The 20,632-nt window shown below is 42.0% G+C and overlaps 1 protein-coding gene across 1 annotated transcript in view; it reads left to right on the forward strand.

Moving 5' to 3' along the window:
* Pdcd1lg2 (programmed cell death 1 ligand 2) overlaps positions 1-20,632 on the forward strand; it is a 64,770-nt gene that overhangs the window by 11,050 nt on the left and 33,088 nt on the right. The window contains exon 2 of the mRNA XM_038317721.1: positions 9,994-10,061. Coding sequence (XP_038173649.1) covers positions 9,994-10,061 — 68 coding nt within the window. The remainder of the gene's footprint in view (positions 1-9,993; positions 10,062-20,632) is intronic.

Consider the following 20,632-nt stretch of genomic DNA (forward strand, 5'->3'; position numbering starts at 1 on the left):
CCCTGTTATCTATGCAAACTGGCTATAAACAAAACACTTGAGTCCAGGTAGATATGACACAAGGATGTGTGACAGAATCTCGGGACCAAGTCTGCATTCTTTTGCTGAAAGGTACCAAATTCAAGTTATTTCCTAACATTGCTAACACCATTTTCAGTCTTAGATACTGGATCTCAGAATTGGTAGCTAAGCCAGACACATTAATCTAGTCTCTATGTCTATTTAATCTAGGTTTTCCTGGGAATGCTAGGCTGTGCCAGACACTTAGAAGATGTAAGGAACCAGATAAAACTGACAATGTTTAATAAAAAAAATGAAGTGGTACACAAACACGATCTGCTCTTCTCTTAGCCTTTCGGCTAAGATCAAGACATTCAGGATCTGTTCTGCGGGTTATCATTACCCCAATTCACAACTTAGGATTCTTGAAATATTTCCAGAGTGCCTTGCTTGGGTTGTTCAAAGATTGAGGATCTCAAACTTGGCTGTGTCTTATGTTCTGCAATAATAGCTTGACATCCAGTAAATATTTTGAATAAAAAATGAAAGCTTTTCCATATTTTCATAACACCACAAAGTAAGTTCTTTATAATTTGGTCAGGTGGCAGAAATGGCAAGAAACTAACCCTATCCAACCAAGAATTGAAACTACCAGCCCCACTGTGAGTTTTGAGCCTCTTACCACTTTTTCTTAGAAAAGTGTTTCTCAACTTACAGATGGGTTCTTGATTACTCTGGAAAAGGGTAACTTCCTAATGCAATTGAATAAGCTGATTTAAGTACATCTTCTGTAGAAACAATGAGAAAAGGAGTAAAAATCCTAATAGCTCATGCCTGTAATCCCAGCACTGCCCTAGTAAAGAAAGAAGATCAGAAGTTCAAGGCCAGCCTGGGCTACATAAAACTCCATCTTAAGAAAGCTGAGTAGTGATGATAATATTGTCAATAACTATACAGGGGAGAAAGGTGACTACAATCTATTGAAATAAGACAGGTAGGGAACACGCTAGAAGTGTTCCTCTGCAGATATGTGCTTAGAAAGCCCACGGGAAGGTCCTCAAAGGAGGTGGCCAAGTAAGTCAGATAAACTAGAGAAAGACTTCTGCTAGGTGAGCCCTTAGTGGTTTGGTGAAATAAATGGGTAGAAGGAAAGTTGTGCAGTTTCTAAGTCTAAGATTGCTTATCACCTCGGAAGTGATACTAGCAATCACTTCAGAGGATGGTTTATCATTTACAACATATTATCCAAGTCCCCACACGCATTTCTATTCACTTCCTGATGTTTGACCAAGAGATCCAGGTGTTGGTGAGCCTGAGGATTTCTAGTACCCACCACCTCACAGGATACTTACCATAAAAATGGATACACGACAAGAAGGGGTAGATGGTAGGGTACTGACCTACAAAACACAAGTGAGATTCAGAAGGGAGACTAGAAAGATGGACTGGTCACACAGAAATTTTGTTTATTTGTGTCATTATGTGTTTATGAAGCTGAATAAGATTCCCTGTAAATGATGAGTCCATTAATTTTGTCTGTGCATTCAATCCCTACATCCCGAGACTCTCCATTCAATCCCTACATCCCCAGACTCTCCATTTAATCCCTACATCCCCAGATTCTCCATTCAATCCCTACATCCCTGAGACTCTCCATTCATCCCTACATCCCCAGACTCTCCATTCAATCCCTACATCCCCCAGACTCCCAATTCAATCCCTACATCCCTGAGACTCTCCATTGAATCCCTACATCCCGAGACTCTCCATTCAATCCCTACATCCCCAGACTCTCCATTCAATTCACACATCCCAAGACTCTCCATTCAATCCCTACATCCCCAGACTCTCCATTCAATCCCTACATCCCCAGACTCTCCATTCAATCCCTACATCCCCCAGACTCTCCATTCAATCCCTACATCCCCCAGACTCTCCATTCAATCCCTACATCCCTGAGACTCTCCATTGAATCCCTACATCCCGAGACTCTCCATTCAATCCCTACATCCCGAGACTCTCCATTCAATCCCTACATCCCCAGACTCTCCATTCAATCCCTACAACCTGAGACTCTCCATTCAATCCCTACATCCCCAGACTCCCCATTCAATTCACACATCCCAAGACTCTCCATTCAATCCCTACATCCCCAGACTCTCCATTCAATCCACACACCCTACAGACTCTCCAGACCCTGCTTGTCTGTCTATAAAATAGCCCATGCTTCCTTTACCTCATTGTACTTGACTTTTGCTTGCTTAACTATACAGACTCTAAGGAGTGTTTGTTCACAAAATGTGGTTCTCACAAAGAACTCAGAAGACAAAGGTCTTATTTGCATTAAGTAGAGTTTTGAGACAAGCTGATAAGGGAGGGGCTTAAGAGACCTGTGCGGACTACTTTCCACCAGTGGAAACTCTTGCTTAAGATCTTTGTCTTAAGCAAGTCCTAGGGTGATGATTTCTGCCTGGTACTAGCTCATCCTATTGTGGCCTTTACTGATAGGAAGGTCTTCCTAAAGTTTCTGTTTATGTAATGGAGAAAGAATTCAAATGGGAGCCAGACTCCTGAAGGGATGATTATGCTCATTAGCAGTAAGTTACTGTCTACTCAACAAAATTCTGAGACCCCCAAACAAATGCAAAAGCTTTAGTTCTAGCAGGAAAGACTAAAGCATCATCACCTGACATGCCAGTGATGAGCTACATGCTAGAGGGTACACTAAAGAACAGGGAACTGCGTGTATCTTGAGTTAGGAAAGGATTGTGTTGAATGTAGTAGAATGCAAGGCCTTTTAACAAGGCATGTTTGATGCCATACCAATCTTTAAAAACTCATAAACTGAGATAGAGTAAAACAAAATAATATTACAAAGTAAAATGAGATTGGAATTCTCACAATCAACTTGAGGTTCCATTCGTGGAAAAGGCATGGGTTATTCAGTGACTGAGGAGGTAAAGAGGGCCAGGGCAGGAGAGGCATTACAGACTGTCCCAAGGTAACTTGTCTCTGTAAATGATACCACTTTGGTTTTAAAAGAATCACTTTTGGCTGCTGAATTGAGCATCAAATGTCAGATGTTGGGATTAGGATCTTAGAGTCCTATTATCAGAAAGTCACAGAAATCGTCACAAGAGATGGTACCGGCCCCAACTGTTATGGGACCTCTGGGGGTGGTGACAAGGGATTAAGTTCTGAATACATGTGAAGGGAGGGTTTACAGGATGAGCTGGTGGTCAGAAGTAGAAAGGGAGAAGAAGACTGAAGAATAATTCCAGGGTTGATGTCCCCTGCCTCAATAAGGCTGGTAGAGAGGAGCCGGGACACAGAGGAGGAACCGGCCGGGAGGCAGCTATGCTAGTGCGGCAAGAGATGGGAGTCTCAAGTAAGGTGATGCCAATGGACATCAGAAAGGTGAAGGATTGTCTAAGATGTGTGGCAGATGCATAAGGGAGGGTTAGAGGAAAACATGAGACGACTCCTGAGGTTCTGGCATGAGGTAGTTATTATTATTATTGTTGTTGTTGTTGTTGTTGTTATTAGAAAGAAAGTACAAAGCTTTTATAAGTTATCTAAAGTGTTAGAGGCTAATAATTTGTAACCTCCTGATTGGATTGCTTACATGCCTGGTTTTAGAGTCTGTGTTCTTATGCCTTGCACAGGTCTCATTTTCCCCAGAAGCAAAATTAATAGGACAGGAGCCTGCAAGCTGGAAAGCACCTTTAGAACACCCTGTCCCTGAGCTTTCCAAGGGGGCAATGCACCAGGAAAGTCCCGTGAATGGCTGAAGAAGAAAGGGAAGCTGAGCCGGGAGCCCTTTCTGTTACGCCGCTGCGTGCCATCCTTTCTGTTACGCCGCTGCGTGCCGCCCTTTCTGTTACGCCGCTGCGTGCCGTCCTTTCACAGGTCTAAAAATAAGGCGGCTGGCAAGTGCCAGGCCTGCTGTCATGCATGAAAACAGCAGCTTTCCAAGTTACGCTTGCATTTTGACAAAAGGAAGGCTATTATCAGGTTCAGCTAAGGTACATGGCAAGTAGTACGCCCTGAGTATTACCTGTGTTGTGTGGCCTTTCCTGAAACAAAGGCAAGGACCCAAGATCGTGGACTCATACATCTTTACTTGTAAGTGTTCGTTGTAATGAGTCATTGGTCTGGCACGAGGCCTCTGGTTTCTGCTATACCACAATAATGGGTTCTCTTTGGGACTCCTCTTGGCTGTCCTGTTGTTGCCCTGTGTCATGAAGATCCTGTAGCTTTGGATCTACAGGACCAGCCTTTTTTCATGCTCATAGATGGGGTGGATGTTGGATGGGCCAACTTATAGCCCTGGTTCTGGGCCTGGGTTGTGGCTGCTTTGGTTAGCTTGCTGGTTTTCCCTCAACCTCACCACCAGGGCGAACTCTCCAGCATTGCCCAAGCTAGCTTACCCAATGCAGCTGATGGCAAAGGGTGAGGCCAGTTCCCCGGCTCTTATACTCTGGGGAGGGGGCAGCTCTACCGTGTTGCCCAGGCCAGATGTGGGGTCCATTCTCCAGAGTGTTGCAGCTAGCGCAGAGTACCAGCTGTCTTGTTATCATGTCCATGAGACTGGCTCTACTGTGGCCCAGGCAAGGTGCAGGGCCTGCTCTCCCACTCTTGTGACCCCGGGGCCAGTTCTCCCACCTGCTGCAGATGGCGAGGGGCAAAGGGCAAGGAGGAGGCTTCTCTCTCACCCGTGCTGTTGCAGGGCAGGCCAGTAGTGGGGTCATATCTCTCACACTCATAACTTTGGACTGGCACACCCGTATCCCTGCTAACAGGGTCAGCTGTAGTGTTATTGCCCAGGGGAGGTACAGGGCCAGATCTCCAGAGTGCTGCAGCTGGTGAGGGGCATGCCCAGCTCTCCTACCTGCCACAGGCGATGGGGGTGGGGGAGCAGCTCTCCCATGCTCACATTCTCGAGCCAACTTGCCCCCACCTCACCTCTACCCCCATCAACAGGGTACAATGGGCATTTTTGAGATTTTGCTGACCTAATGTCTCCACCAGATGGTCTGGCTTCTTCCATGACTGTCCACTCTAGGAGCACCAGTTTCAAAGCCATCTCAAGTGGATTCTGAAGACATCTCTTGAAACCAGCCTAAGAACTTTGTTATTGAAAGAATGAATGCCCGGTGTGTCAAGCCTTAGTTTATTCTGCCCTGGAGAAAATTATCTGATATACTAACAAACCTCAAAGGAAAAAAAGCCTTGAGTCATAGGATCCCACATGGTGAAACATCAGGAGTCAGAAGGGAGACGTGTAGGCAGATGTCTGGATTAATTAACACAGTTTCTGCTGGCCTTCAGCAAGGGTCAGTCACTAGTTCCACAGGGTTTGGTTGTGAGGAGTAAAACAGACAGTGAACAAGAATGTCAAGTTCCCTAAAAAGCAGGCCATAGAACACAAAGGTTCTGAATTGCCTGGTTTACGTTAAAACAAAGTGTTCTTGGCCCATCGGTGCGACCTCTTTTAACTGGTGAATTTGGGGAGGGCAGTCTGTTTGGCATTGCATAGCTTTCTGTATACAAAAGATCAGAATACCCAGAGCAAAATAGATAGTTATTTATCAGCTATCAGTTATTATGCTATCAGCTGGACCTTCACGCTTGGTCTGCCTCTTTGCTGGTGCCTCTCCTCACAAAGGCCCAGACATGTGGGAAAACTCCAGGTCTGTTCTTTCACACTTTGTCTTTCCCATCTCTTGTGGTTGATGTCATGTGCACTGTGGCCTATGTTACTGCTATACACTGTCTTAACCATAACCTCCAACTCAGAACTGTCTGCCCTTCAGCCTCTTGAGCAGCTTCACTTGGAACTCTAGCAGGTACTTCTGATCTGATGGCTATTCTACCCCAATGACTCGATTCCCCAAGCCCGGGAGTTTTACTGTACATTTTAAACTACTTATCTATATTGTCAGCAATTCCCTATGAGTTTTTTTTTTTCAAAATATAAATCTAGGGAGATGGCCTAGTCAGAGACCACACAGATCAGATTCCTGGTGCTCACGCGCTTCCCTCCATTCCCTCCTCAACCTTGTCTGAATACTTGATGTGGCTGACATCCTGAAACTCAATAAGTGGAGGCCAAAGAACCCAGAAATGTAAGCGAGACTCTCTTCCTTTGAAAGAAAGAAGCAGACAGATGGGAGCTCATCAAATCCAGCTGGACCGGGTATGAATGAGCATGTGATCAAACCGGACTCTCTGATTGTGGCTGACAATGGGGGCTGACTGAGAAGCCATTGAAAAAGGCACTGGGACTTGTTTTTATGGCATGTTCTGGCTTTTTGGGACCCTAGTCTATTTGGATGCACAGCTCCCTAGGCCTGGATGTAGCGGGGAGGGCCTTGGACTTCCCACAGGGCAGGATTCCCTGTCCTCTCTCAAGCAGGGAGGGAGAGGGAGGAGTGGGTGTGGGGGAGTGGGAGGGGATTGGGAGGAGGAAAGGAATGTAAATATTTGAATGGAAAAATAAAATAAAATAAAAGAAGCAGACAGACACGAGAGGGCAGATGGGGGGTGGGAGCAAGCACTAGCAACATGCACTGAGCACCCCACAAGTATCGCCCTTCTGATTTTACTTCTTTATACTTAACTTTGTAATGTGAAGAGGTTGGACCAAGTTTAAACGACTGAGCTCTCCTTTCACATCACAGAAGCCATAACAACTGGTAACAAAGTCCTCTGCTTGCCTCTCCCGTCTTCAGTTCTGACTGGCAGGAAAAGGGAAAGAACTTACTGCCGGTGAGGGAAGAAATTGGGTGGGAGGAGGTGCAATCTTGAGTAAAATCCACAGTGGTCCATGGCGTCCTGTAGGCTGCAACATGCGGTTTTATCAGAGGGCCATTTATTTTGTTCAAATTGCTTTAATTATCAGAATGCATAACTTCTAAATATACAAATGGGAAGTTTTAGAAGCTTGGGATGTTGATATCACTCAATGGGTATAGGTGCTTATTGGGCAAGCTTGGAGACCCATGTGCCATTCCCAAAGCTCACAGAAAGGTGCAAGGAGAGAACCAACTTTATAAAGTTGACTTCCACATGCACATCAAAGCACACACACACACACACACACACACACACCCTGCCCATATCACCAATAATAATAATAAATAGAATTTTTAAACTTTCAGAAACTGGGAAAAAAGAAAAGAAATCAGAAAGACAGGCTTCTTTCAAGGGTTGGAAGACTTAATGATGAGATGATCATATTCCCTTTGGACAGAGCTGCAGAGTCAATGAAATTCTTACCAAAGTACAAAGTCAGTTTCTCTTGTGCAGAATAGACAAGTCTACCCTAAAATTCATACAGAAATTCAAGGGAGAGAAGCAAAGAAGCAGGAAGGGTGGAGCGAGGGAGAGAGAGGACTTGAGAAGGAACAAAGTTGAAGGTCTCACTTCCTGATTTCAAACTTGCCCCAAAGCTACAGTAATTCGCACTGTGTGATAGGGACATAGGACAGACATAGAGCTGAGCAAAATGGATGAAAAGTCCAGCAATACATCCCCCACATCAAGGAGGCTGAGATAATTCTACAGAGAAAGAATAGTTTAGTTTTTAAAATAAATTTTAGTGGAACATGTACAAAAGAACTTTCTTTATCCCCCCAAGGGTAACTCAAAACAGGTTAGAGACCCAGATATGAACAGAACATATTTTGTTTTTAGAAGAAAATGTTAGGAAGTGATAAACAAACTTGGCTTATTATACAGCGGAGTAACTTTATGAAAGGAATAAAGTATTGATCTGTGATGCACAACAGGTGAATCTTGACATTATGTTCACCGCAAGAGGCCTATCACAAAAGATCAAGAGCTGCTTGATGTCATTTATGTGAAATGTCCAGCACACAGAGTTGATCAAAACAGAAAGCAGATTTGTAACTGCTATGATTCCAGGAAAAGGAAGGGGAAATAGGAATTTCTCTAACTGGGTATAGTTCCTTTCTTGTGGTAATTAAATTGTCAGAAATATCAGAGTTAAGTAGTGGTGTTGGTCACGCAACTGTGTGTATACACTAAACACCCTGCTGAATTAATATTGTGCTTGTGAGACTCTGCATTAGGTTTATACAGCTTTCTTTTGTGTGTTAACTATATTTTAATGACTATTATTAAATAAATAAATTTAAAGAACACATAGATAGCAAAACCTTCAACAGATCACTTTCTTCTACGAGTCCCAGCATCCTAATGCAAGCTATCACACTGCCCTCTAAGACTGCATGGCCATGCAACTCATCCTCCCGCTAGTAGGCAATTCTCTAACCAAAGCAACATCCTCTTCTAAAAATGCAAGTGAAGTCCCCCAGGCTCCAGAGAGTATCCCTTCACCAACAGACTGTGTTCTCTGAACATCTCTGCTCTCCCAGGATTCAAATGCACAGCTTTCCTTGGAGAAATGGGTCCACAGCTAATAAAGCCTCAAGGTCTCCTCAAGAGAGAAGAGTTGACAACAGTGTGCCTTCCCGGCTGCTCTGTGGATGCAGAGAACCTGGAACAAGAAGCGAAACAGAAGGTGGAACCAGAGTGAGCTGGAGCAGGGCCAGTACACCTCCCACCCCCGCTAGACCCGCTCTGTCTAGAGCTCTCAGAAAACACTGGGGTTCCTTCCCCACCCCACAGTCAAAATGGCTGTCTTCAAGGAAACAGCAAAACACATCGGATGCTGGAGAAAGATGCAGGGAAAAATGAACTCTTGCACCCTGCCAATGGGAATGAGAATTAGTACAGTCACATGGAAATTAACATGGATATTCCTCAAAAAGGGAAAACTGATACCACCATATGACCCAGCTGGTCCCCTCCTAAGAACCCAATGGAATCTAAGTCATCCAGCAAAATACTTGTGTATCCATGCTTATTGCTGTACCATTCATAATAACCAAGTTATGACAGTGGCCCAGGTGCTTGCTGATGGATGAATGGATAAAAAATACACTGCATATGTATACAATAGAACATTATCAGCCGTAAGGAAGAAATCAATGTCATTTTTAGAAAAAAGATATGTGAAAATAGGAGAAATGCTAGTGAGAAAGGGAGCCGTGAGGAGATGGGAGGAACATATAAGGTAATGGGAGTAAATATGATCAAAGGACATGTATGAAGAGGCATGACGAAATCTATTGTTTTACACAACTAATAGTCAATAAAGAGTTTACAACACGAATGTAAATATTTTCAGCATATAGATATTAATCAGCTTCTTTGAGGTATGACTTAGAATAACTAATAAACTATCTCCATTTAATGTGTTCAAAGAAATTAAAATGTAGGGCAGGCATGGTGGCACTTGTGTACTCAGGAAGCAGGAGCAGGAGAATCAGGGGTTTAAAGCCAGTCTCTGCTATATAGAGAGAATCAGCCTGGATAGTATGAGACCCTGTTTCAAAAAATAATAATTAGAAAGCTCATTAAGAGGCAAGCCTCACAACGGGAGCAGTGGGTCGCAGCACTCAAGAGCTTGACGTTTTCCTCCTTGACCAACTAGGAAGTGATGATCACCAGCTCTGATCTCCTGAGTTGATGTCCTGTTCTTCAGGGTCCTCTCTAAGTTCTGGCCCAGCTAGAGAAGATGGCGTACCTTATTTATTTGGTAAGGAAGGCTAGCGTTCAAGATTTTGGTATTGACTAAATTTTAGAAAGTGACGGGGGAGACACGAAAGGATACGGATGATCACCACTGTGAGTGACGAGGTCCATCCTCTCCTCCAGAAAAGGCCGTGAAAGAAGGAAGAAGAGCGAGCGTCTCATTTGAATTCAGAAAGAGTGCCTTCTTCCTCCTTGTGTCTTGCCCTCTTCTGCAGAAAAGACATCTACCGCTTCTGTTCTTGCCTTGGCTGTCACCTGTGTCTCCCACAAGATTTGTATCTGGGCCATTACTATTCTCTTGGGAGTAGTTAAGCCAGCAGAGACTGAGAAAACTCACTAAGCTCTGAGACTCTCAATTGTCTATTTCAGATCGCTACAGACCATGTTCGTCCTGCCGCTGGTGCTGAGCCTGGGCTTGCAGCTTCATCAGATAGCGGGTAAGAAGGGATAATGGGGGGCCCGGGAACAATGGGCAGGAGGTGGCCCCTAGCCAAAGCTGGAAACAAGTGTGCTCCTCTGTCTGTAGACTTGCTTTGAGAGGAGTGTGGATATTTCAAGTAGCAAAGAAAAATGGTTCCCTGGGTGGCTGGTCCCGTTTTACAGAAACAGAGACTGGGAATATTAATCCATCTGTCCCCGTTATCCAATGCTTGCAATGAGACCGATTAGTCAGGACACACGCGTCTGAATGGATGTGAGAGAGTAGTGGTTTAGCTCCATTTAAGGTAAGGGGCAAACAGCTGCCTCCCCTCCATCAGGAACAGTGACCAGGGCAAACAGAAAGCACTGTTAGTCCTATGAGTTCTTTGTTTGTTTGTTGGTTGGTTGGTTGGTTTGAGACAAGGTTTCTCTGTAGTGTTGGGGCCTATCCTGGAACTGGCTCTTGTAGGCCAGGCTGACCTCCAACTCCAGAGATCCGCCTACCTCTGCCTCCCGAGTGCTGGGATTAAAGACGTGCGCCACCACCGCCCGGCTTCATATGAGTTCTTTTAACAAGCAATGGCGGCAGCTATTGGTCATTTAATGTCTTATTGTAGACTAAACTGAAAACTCAGGGTCCCCATAAAGTCGCAGTGGAAACCGAGTCTGAAGCCGATGGCTTTGAACTTGACGACGGGACATCTAGTGGAGGATGTGGTTGAGCCTGGAGAAAGCAGTTTCAGAATTGATTGTTTCCCTGGGGAAGGTATTTCAGATCACTGGTGTGTGCGATCAGGGTGGCAGTACACATTCAAGAGAACACTAGCTAAGAAAAGAGACAGGCGTGGAGGTTGGGAGTCCACATGCTCCACAGTAGAAGCCCGGGGCTTTCTTTGAGAGGAACCCTGGGGACAGCGATCCTTTGCCACTGGATAACCTCTGGATGAGAGGTCTCCCCATCTCACCCTGTCCAGGGGGTCGGCCCTCCACTTCTCTTCCAGCCGTGCTCCTTCCTTGGCTGTGGGCTGCTTAGACTGACCTGGCATTAAGGACACATATTTGGCACATTCTTCTTTAAAAAGACCTTAGTATTTTTCCTTCTTGCTGTTTCTCTCCATCCCAGCGATAGCCGAAGGAGTACATAATGATTCCTGCCCTTATTGGCCAAGAGCTTTTGTTCCCATAAAGCTGTATGGGCAAAAGCGGGGTCTGAAGTTGAAGTTCCCAGCCCTGACAGGATTGGGGATTTCAGGAGAAACTTAGAGAGTGTGTAACTTCTATAGATGAGGAACTGTAAAACCACCAGGGCTGAGACTTTGCTGGTTTTCTTATATATTTTCTCTTAGAAAAGGAAGGAGCTAGGGAAACTGGGTGGTGGGGTTTTTGTTTTGTTTGCCTGATTTTTTTATCTTTCTTCTTTTTATTTCATTTGTCTGTTTTTTAAATTTCATTTATTTATTTATTTAATATCCCAACTGCAGTTCCCCCTCCCTCCTCTTCTCCCATTCCCTCACCCAACTTCCCTCTGCCCCACCCCCCATCTACTGTTTCTGTTCAGGAAGGGGCAGGGCTCCCATGGAAGTCAGCAAAATATGGCTATCAAGTTGAGGTAAGATTAAGCTCCTCCCCTTGTCTTCAGGCTGGGCAAGGCAATTCAGAATAGGATCTCAAAAGCCAGTAAAAAGCCCTAGGGAACGGCCCCTACTCCCATTGTTAGGAGTCCCACAAGTAGACCAAGCTACACAGCTATCACATACTTCTAGAGGGCCTAGGCCAGTCCCATGCAGGCTCCCTGGCTGTTGGTTCAGACTCTGCGAGTTTCTATGAGCCCAGGTTAGTTGTTTCTGTGGCTTCTCTTGTAAAGTCCTTGATGTCTCAGACTCTTATAACCCTTCCCTCCTCTCTTCAGAAGGATTTCAAGAGCTCCGCCTAATGTTTGGCTGTGGGTCTCAGCATCTGCTTCCATCAGATAGTGGACAGAGGCTCTGTGATGACAATTGGGATAGTCACCAATCTGATCACAGTTCAGACTACGTATCCGCTATTGTTAGCCGTCTTGGATGGGGTCATCCTCGCAGGTTTGTGGGACTTTCCTTTGCATCAGGTTTCAACGTGATCCCCAAACGCCCCTTCCCTTCCAGTTATCTCTTCCAGTATTATCTCCTGCTACATCCAGCCCCCTACCTGCCCCTGGTTCACCCGTAAGATCTCTTCTATTTCCCATTCCCAGGGAGATCCATGCATCCCCTGCTTGAGTCCCCCTTGTCTCCTAGCCTCTCTGGGTCTGCGGATGGCAGCATGGTTATCCTTTGCTTTACATCTAATATCCACTTATGAGTGAGTACACACCATGTTTGTCTTTCTGGGTCTGGGTTACCTCACTCAGGATTTTTTTTCTAGTTTCGTTCATTTGCTTTTAAATTCACTCTTTCAGTCTTCACTGGATCTTTCCATAGAGGAAGGACTGTTCCCTTTAAGAAAAGCAGCACAGGGCAATCACAGTCATTATGAGCTCTGAGTTCAGTATTAAGAGAGCAGGAAGGACATGGGAGGCAGGTGTGTTTACATTCACAAGAGGGCTCATATATGCTGAATGTTGTATAAGGCAATTTACGTATCTCATTCAATCTTTACAACACTCGTTTGGCAGGTAGAGAAACTGAGGAGCGTTACTACTGTGCCCTAGATGAGAGTGTTACTAGGTGCCATACGAAAGATTTGCCTACACTGATGTCCTTTCTGCCCTATCCAGATGTGCATACCTTTTTCTACCATTACAGTAAGATGTAATGGTAGACAATCTCTAAATCTTCTAACTGGGGATGGAATTTTTACAGAAGTTTGAAAATGGATACATGTTTAATGCTTATTCTGAGCATTTCACAAATCAAAAAATTTATGTAATGAATTTTTTGATGAATTAATAAAAAGAAAAGCAAACCATCACATTTTGCTCTATCCAAAAACTTGGAATTCTTTTTCTGCTCTTTCTTTGCAGGTAATTTTAATTCAGATGAATGTTGAATTAGGATGCCCCCTTCTTCCTGTTTTTCTTTAAATCATTATGTGTCCTTTTAATTCAAGTATTTTGAGTTCAAACAAAGCTCTTGGTGGAAGCCCCTAGAAAACAAAGCTAAGGAATGGAGATGGTTTGAGCAAAGAAAAACGGCCTGGGATAGGGAGAAAAAGGAAAACTTCAGTATCCACACTTATTTATTTGTTTAGACGGTTCTTTCTAAGAATTGTGCATCTCAGTATTTTTTAATAAAACACAATTTTAAGAATATATAAAAGCTTTAAGAAGAACCTGAAGGCAGTTGGGCTGCAACCTTCATTGTTGGAGAGAATACCCTGGTTATCATAGTATTTAGATTGAAGATCCCACTTCCTTAAGTCCACTGTGTGTGGTACTAAGCCTGCATTCATCACAGAAAAAAGGAGTTCCTATACATGAGTGACATCAACGTGAGTCCTCGTTACCCTCTATGCACACATTCCTAATTTTAAATTCTAAAACTAATGCTTATTTCAACATTCAGTCATTATGGGTGGATAGAGACATCCCTAATTCTCTGTCTGAGAAACTGTAGTCTATTACCAGTGTGAAAGTAAATTAGTCACCAACAGGCTGCTGCATCTGTGAACGGAGCAGTGTCATGCTGGGTAAAAAGTCAAGCCCTGAAAGACGATATACAGCACAATGTCTTTTTCATCGTCTCTTACTCATACCCTTAAATGTATAAGGTCCAGCTGGGTGAGATAAGCAAAAGATTGAGACTCACACAATTCAATATCAGTTGCTCCTGGGAGGCAGTACACGTGTCAATAGTCACGTGTTGTGTTCAAGTTCTTGGATAAGGGGTAGCTTCCCAGATGCTTGCTTTTGTTGTTGTTTTGAGACAGGGCTTCTCTGTGTAGCCCTGGCTGTCCTGGAACTCGCTCTGTAGACCAGGCTGGCCTCACAGTCACAGAACTCTTGCCTACCTCTGCCTCCCAAGTGCTGGGATTAAAGGCATGTACCACCACCGCCAGGCAGATGCTCACTTTCCTACATGAATTGCTTTAATAACTCTTCTTTTTTAAACTTTATTTTATGGGCATTGATGTGAAGGTGTCAGATCCCCTGGAACTGGCATTACAGACAGTTGTGAGCTGCCAAGTGGGTGCTGGGAATTGAACCCGGGTCCTCTGGAAGAGCAGCCAGTGTTCTTAACCACTGAGCCATCTCTCCAGCCCTTAATAACTTTTCTTTACATCGTTCTGTTGTAAAATATACTAAAGACACTGAAAACCACATGAAGCCAGTGCAAACTTAACACAACTGGACACTTTGGAAACACCCCCAGATTGGTTAGGAGCTCCCCAGAAATTTACCTGCTGCAGCCCAAGTAAGCTCCTCCTTGGAACACTGCTCAAGGCATTCTTTCCGCCCTGAGCTTCATAAAAATAAATGGCTACAGATTAATAAGAAAAATCTTTTTTAAGCATTGAGACGGTATGCATTCTTTGTAGATTCCAAGACAGCAAATGGAAGTAGCCCTTTTTAAGTGACTATATATATTACACTGGGCATTCTGTTGTTTATTTCCCGAGGCCCCCCAATCATGGGCATTGCAGTTATTTCAATTTCTGGGTCAAGTGTATTTCTTCAAGACCGTAGAGAAACCTGGCTCATTCTGATTCCATGAGCCATTAATCAGTAGCTCTTTCCTTATATATATTCTGTAGATACCCCATCTATAAAAGTTGAATGGAGTGCTTAGGGATACAATTTCACGGTAAAAGTATTTAAGTTTACATAGAGTAAAATTCACCCTGTCACTAAAAGTCTGTGTATTTTGACAAATATATAGTCATAGAATGGCCTCGACAATCTAAATGGGATCAGATGCTCCTTATGTAATTATGTCTTTGTTATTAATAAACATATTAATTATATTGCATACGGAATTTACTGTGATATGCCCGCACGTGTATATAACATATATCGTGGATACTCTTTGCCATCTGGCTTCCTTCTCTTAGTGTAATGCGTTAGAGGTTCATCCGTGTTGCTGTCTGTATCAACAGTTTGTTCCCTTTTGCTATTGGATGGTGTCCTGTTGTAGGTGTGTGCTGCATTTTGCTGATCCATTTCCCAGCTAAAGGGCATCTGGGCTGTTTCCCATTTGTGACAATTTTAGATAAAGTTGCTATAAATGCCTGCAAGTAAGTTTCTGTGTGGACATACATTTTAATTTTACTGGTTAGCTATACTGAATTTCTAGACCCTGTGGCCACTGTAAATGAATGTATAGGAAACTTCCAGAGCTTTCTCCTGCAGTTGTGCCAACCTTACATCGCCACCAACAGTGTCTGAGATTCGGTTACTCCTGGTATTGACATTACTCTGTTATTCCGTGTCATCCCAACAGATGCATAGAAACACCTTGTTGTGGTTTTGGTTTGCTGTTTTCCAGTAACCAATGATGTTAAGCACATCTTAATATGCTTATCGGCCAGCCATTCTTTTGTTTTGTTTTCTGAAACAGAGCTTCTCTGTGTTAACAGCCCTAGCTGTCCTGGAACTAGCTCTGTAGACCAGGCTGGCCTTGAACTCACAGAGATCTGCCTGCCTCTGCCTCCCAAGTGCTGGCATTAAAGGTGTGCACCGCACCACCACCGCCCGGTTTGGCTAACCATTTATCTTCTTTGATAAACTGTATATGTAAATTATCTGAAAGTTTTTAATTGGGTTCTTTGTTTCCTGGCAAAGTTTTGGGTGTTCTTTATTTTATTCTAGATACAAGCCTGTTGTCAAGTATCTGGTTTGTAAATATTACCTCTCAGCTTGCTTTTCCATTTTTTATACATTTTTATTTATATTTATTGAGCTCTACATTTTTCTCTGCTCCCCTCCCTGCCTCTCCTTTATCCCCTTCAGTCCTCCCCCAAGGTCCCCATGCTCCCAATTTACTCAGGAGATCTTGTCTTTGTCTACTTTCTACTTCCCATGTAGATTAAATCTATGTAAGTCTCTCTCTTAGTGTCCTCATTGTTGTCTAAATTCTCTGGGATTGTGGTTTGTAGGCTGGCTTTCTTTGCTTTATGTTTAAAAACCACCTATGAGTGAGCACATGTGATAATTGTCTTTCTGGGTCTGGGTTACCTCACTCAAAATGATGTTTTCTAGCTCCATCCATTTTCCTGCAAAATTCAAGATGTCATTATTTTTTTCTGCTGTGTAGTACTCCATTGTGTAAATGTACCACATTTTCCTTATCCATTCTTCCGTTGAGGGGCATTTAGGTTGTTTCCAGGTTCTGGCTATAACAAACAAAGCTACTATGAACATAGTTGAACACATGTCTTTGTGGCATGATTGAGCATCCTTTGGATATATACCCAAAAGTGGTATTACTGGGTCTTAAGGAAGGTTGTTTCCTAATTTTCTGAGAAATCACCATACTGACATTTAAAGGGGTTGTACTAGATTGCATTCCCATCAACAATGCAGAAGTGTTCCCCTTTCCCCACAACCTGTCCAGCATAAGTTGTCATCAGTGTTTTTGATCTTGGCCATTCTTACAGTTGTAAGATGGAATCTCAGAGTTGTTTTGATTTGCATTTCTCTGATGACAAGGATGTCGAACATTTCCTTAAGTGTCTTTCAGCAATTTTAGATTCCTCTGTTGAGAGTTCTCTGTTTAGGTCTGTACTCCATTTTTTTATTAGATTATGTGATCTTTTGGTGTCCAATTTCTTGAGGGTTTTTTTTTGTATATTTTGGAGATCTGTCTGATGTGGGGTTGATGAAAGATCTTTTCCCATTCTGTAGGCTGTCATTTTGTCTTGTTGACCATGTCCTTTGCTTTACAGAAGCGTTTCAGTTTCAGGAGATCCCACTTATTAATTGTTTCTCTCAGTGTCTGTGCTACTGGGGTTATATTTAGGTAGTGGTTCCCTGTGCCAATGCATTCAAGTGTACTTCCCACATTCTCTTCTATAAAGTTCTGTGTGGCTGGCTTTATGTTGAGGTCTTTGATCCATTTGGACTTAAGTTTTGTGCATGGTGATAGATATGGGTCTATTTTCATTCTTCTACATGTTGATATCCAGTTATACCAGCCCACTTGTTAAATATGTTTTTCCATTTGATATTTTTTACTTCTTTATCAAATATCAGGTGTTTGAAGATGTGTGGATTGATATCCAGGTCTTCTATTTGGTTCCATTAGTCCTCCTGTCTATTCTTATGCCAATACCAGGCTGTTTTCAGAACTGTAACTCTGTAGTAGAGTTTGAAGTCAGGGATTGTGATGTCTCCAGAAGTTCTTTTATTGTACAGGATTGTTTTGGCTATCATGAGTTTTTTGCTTTTCCATATGAAGTTGAGTACTGTTCTTTCGAGGTCTTTAAAAAATTTTGCTGGGATTTTGATGGGCATTGCATTGAATCTATAGATTGTTTATGGTAAGATTACTATTTTTACTATTTTAATTCTGCCTACCCAAGAGCATGGGAGATCTTTCTACTTTCTGGTGTCTTTTTCAATTTCTTTCTTCAAAGATTTAAAGTTCTTGTCATACAAGTCTTCCACATGTTTAGTTAGAGTTACTCCGAGATATTTTATGCTATTTGTGGCTATTGTGAAGGGTTATGTTTCTCTGATTTCTTCCCCAGTCCTTTTATCGTCTGTGTACAGGGGGGCTACTGATTTTTTTTTGAGTTAATCTTGTATCCTGCTACATTGCTGAAAGTGTTTATGAGTTGTAGATGTTCCTTGGTAGAATTTTTGGGATCACTTATGTAAATTATTATATCATCAGCAAACAGTGAGTTTGACTTCTTTTCCAATTTGTATCCCCTTAATCTCCTCTTTGGTGTCTTATTGCTCTAGTGAGGACCTCAAGAACTATATTGAATAGATATGGAGAGAGTGGACAACCTTGTCTTGATTCTGATTTCAGTGGAATCGCTGGCAGTTTTTCTCCATTTAGTTTGATGTTGGCTATTGGCTTTCTGTATATTGCCTTTATTATGTTTAGGTATCTTCCTTGCATCCCTGCTCTCTCCAAGACCTTTATCATAAAAGGATGTTGTATTTTGTCAAATGCTTTTTTGACATCTAATGAGGTGATCATGTGGTTTTTATTTTTCAGCTTGTTTATATGGTGGATTACGTTGACAGATTTTCATATGTTGAACCATTCTGCATCTGTGGGATGAAGCTGACTTGATCATGGTGGATGTTGGTTCTGATGTGTTCTTGGATTCGATTTGCTAGTATTTTATTTAGTATTTTTGCATCAGTGTTTATGAGTGAGATTGTTCTATAATTCTCTTTCTTAGTAATTTTTTTGTGGTTTGGGTATCAGGATAATTGTAGCCTCATAAAAAGAGTTTGTCAATGTTCCCTCTGTTTCTATTGTGTGAAACAATTTGAGGAGTATTGGTATTAGTTCTTCTTTGAAAGTCTTGTGGAATTCTGAGCTGAAACGATCTGGTCCTGAGCTTTATTTGGTTGGGAGACTTTTGATGACTGTTTCTATTTTTTCAGCAGTTATAGGTCTGTTTAATTTGCTTATCTGGTCTTGATTTAATTTTGGTAAGTGATATTTATTCAGAAAGTTGTCCATTTCCTTTCAGTTTTCCAATTTTGTGGAGTCCAGGTTTTCAAAATATGACCTGATGATCCTCTGTATTTCCTCCGTGTCTGCTCTTATGTCCCCCTTTTCATTTCTGATTTTGTTAATTTGGATATTCTCTCTCTGCCTTTTGATTAGTTTGGATAAAGAGTTGTCTATTTTGTTGATTTTCTCGAAGAACCAACTCTTTGTCTCATTGATTCTTTGTATTGTTTTCTTTGTTTCTATTTTGTTGATTTCAGCTCTCAATTTGATTATTTCCTGCCATCTAATTCTCTTAGGTGAGTTTGCTTCTTTTTGTTCTAAAGTTTTCAAATGTTCTGTTAATTTACTAGTGTGGGATTTTTCTAGCTTCTTTATGTAGGTGTTTAGTGCTATGAACTTGCCTTTTAACACTGCTTTCATTGTGTCCCATAAATTTGGGTATGTTGTGTGGTCATTTTCATTGAATTTTAGGAAGTCTTTAATTTTCCCCTTTATTTCTTCCTTGACTCATTAATGATTCAGGTGAGCATTGTTTAATTTCCATGTGTTTGTGGGGGTTTTTTGGAATTAGTATTGCTGTTGACTTCTAGTTTTAAACCATGGTGATTTGATAAGGTACATTGGGTTATTCCAATTTTTTTTGTATTTGTTGAGGTTTGTTTTGTTACCAAGTATGTGGTCAATTTTTGAGAAGGTTCCATGAGCTGCTGAGAAGAAGGTATATTCTTTTCTGTTTGGATGGAATATTCTATAGATGTCTGGTAAGTCCATTTGAGTCATAACATCTGTTAGTTCTCTTATTTCTCTATTCATTTTTTGTCCGATTGACCTGTCCAGTGGTGAGAGGGGAGTGTTGAAGTCTCCCACTATTAGTGTGTGGGGTTTAATATATGATTTAAGCTTTAGAAGTGCTTCTTTGAGATAGGGTGCCCTTGTATTTGGGGAATAGGTGTTCAGTATTGAAATTTCCTCCTGATGGATTTTTCCTGTGACTAATATGAAATGACCTTCTTTGTCTCTTTTGACTGATTTTAGCTTGAAGTCTATTTTGTTAGATATTAGGATAGCTACACCTGCTTGTTTCTTAGGTCCATTTGATTGGTATTTTTCCCAACCTTTTACTCTGAGATGATGCCTGTCTTTGAGGTTAAGATGCATTTCTTGTATGCAGAAGAGGGATGGATTCTGTTTTCATATCCAATGTTAGCCTGTGCCTTTTTATAGGTGAGTTGAGTTCATTTACATTAAGGGATATTAATGAGCAGTGTTTGATATCTCCTGTTAATTTAGTTTTCATCATTGGTGATGTTAATTTGTGCATTTTTTTCTTCTTTGGGATTTGCTGTAATGAGATCATCAATTGTCTGTGTTTTTGTTGGTGCGGCCATCTTACTTGGGTTGGAGTTTTCCTTCTAGTATTTTGTGTAGGGCTGGGTTTGTGGCTAGGTATTGGTGAAATCTAGATTTGTAGTGGAATATCTTGTTTTGTCCTTTTATGGTGATTAACAGTTTTGCTGGGTGTAGTAATCTGGGTTGGCATCTGTGGTCTCTTAATGTCTGCATAATGCTTGACCATGACCTTCTGGCTTTCATTGTCTCTAATGAGAAGTCAGGTATAATTCTGATAGATCTACCTTTATATGTTACTTGGCCTTTTTCCTTTGCAGCTCTAATATTCTTTCTTTACTCTGTATGTTTTGTGTTTTGATTATTATGTATCGAGAGGATTTTTTTTTTTTTTTGGAGCCAGTCTATTTGGTGTTCTGTAAGCTTCTTGTATTTTCATAGGCATATCTTTCTTTAGGTAGGAAAAGTTTTCTTCTATGATTTTGTTAAGTAAATTTTCTGTACCTTTGAGTCAGACTTCTCCTTCTATACCTATTATCCTAAGATTTGGCCTTTTCATGGTATCCCATATTTCATGGATATTTTTGTTTAAGCTTTTGTTAGATTTAATGTTTTCTTTAACTGATAAG

This window comes from Arvicola amphibius, chromosome 1 (assembly GCF_903992535.2).
Source record: "Arvicola amphibius chromosome 1, mArvAmp1.2, whole genome shotgun sequence".
Classification (NCBI taxonomy): Eukaryota; Metazoa; Chordata; class Mammalia; order Rodentia; family Cricetidae; genus Arvicola; species Arvicola amphibius.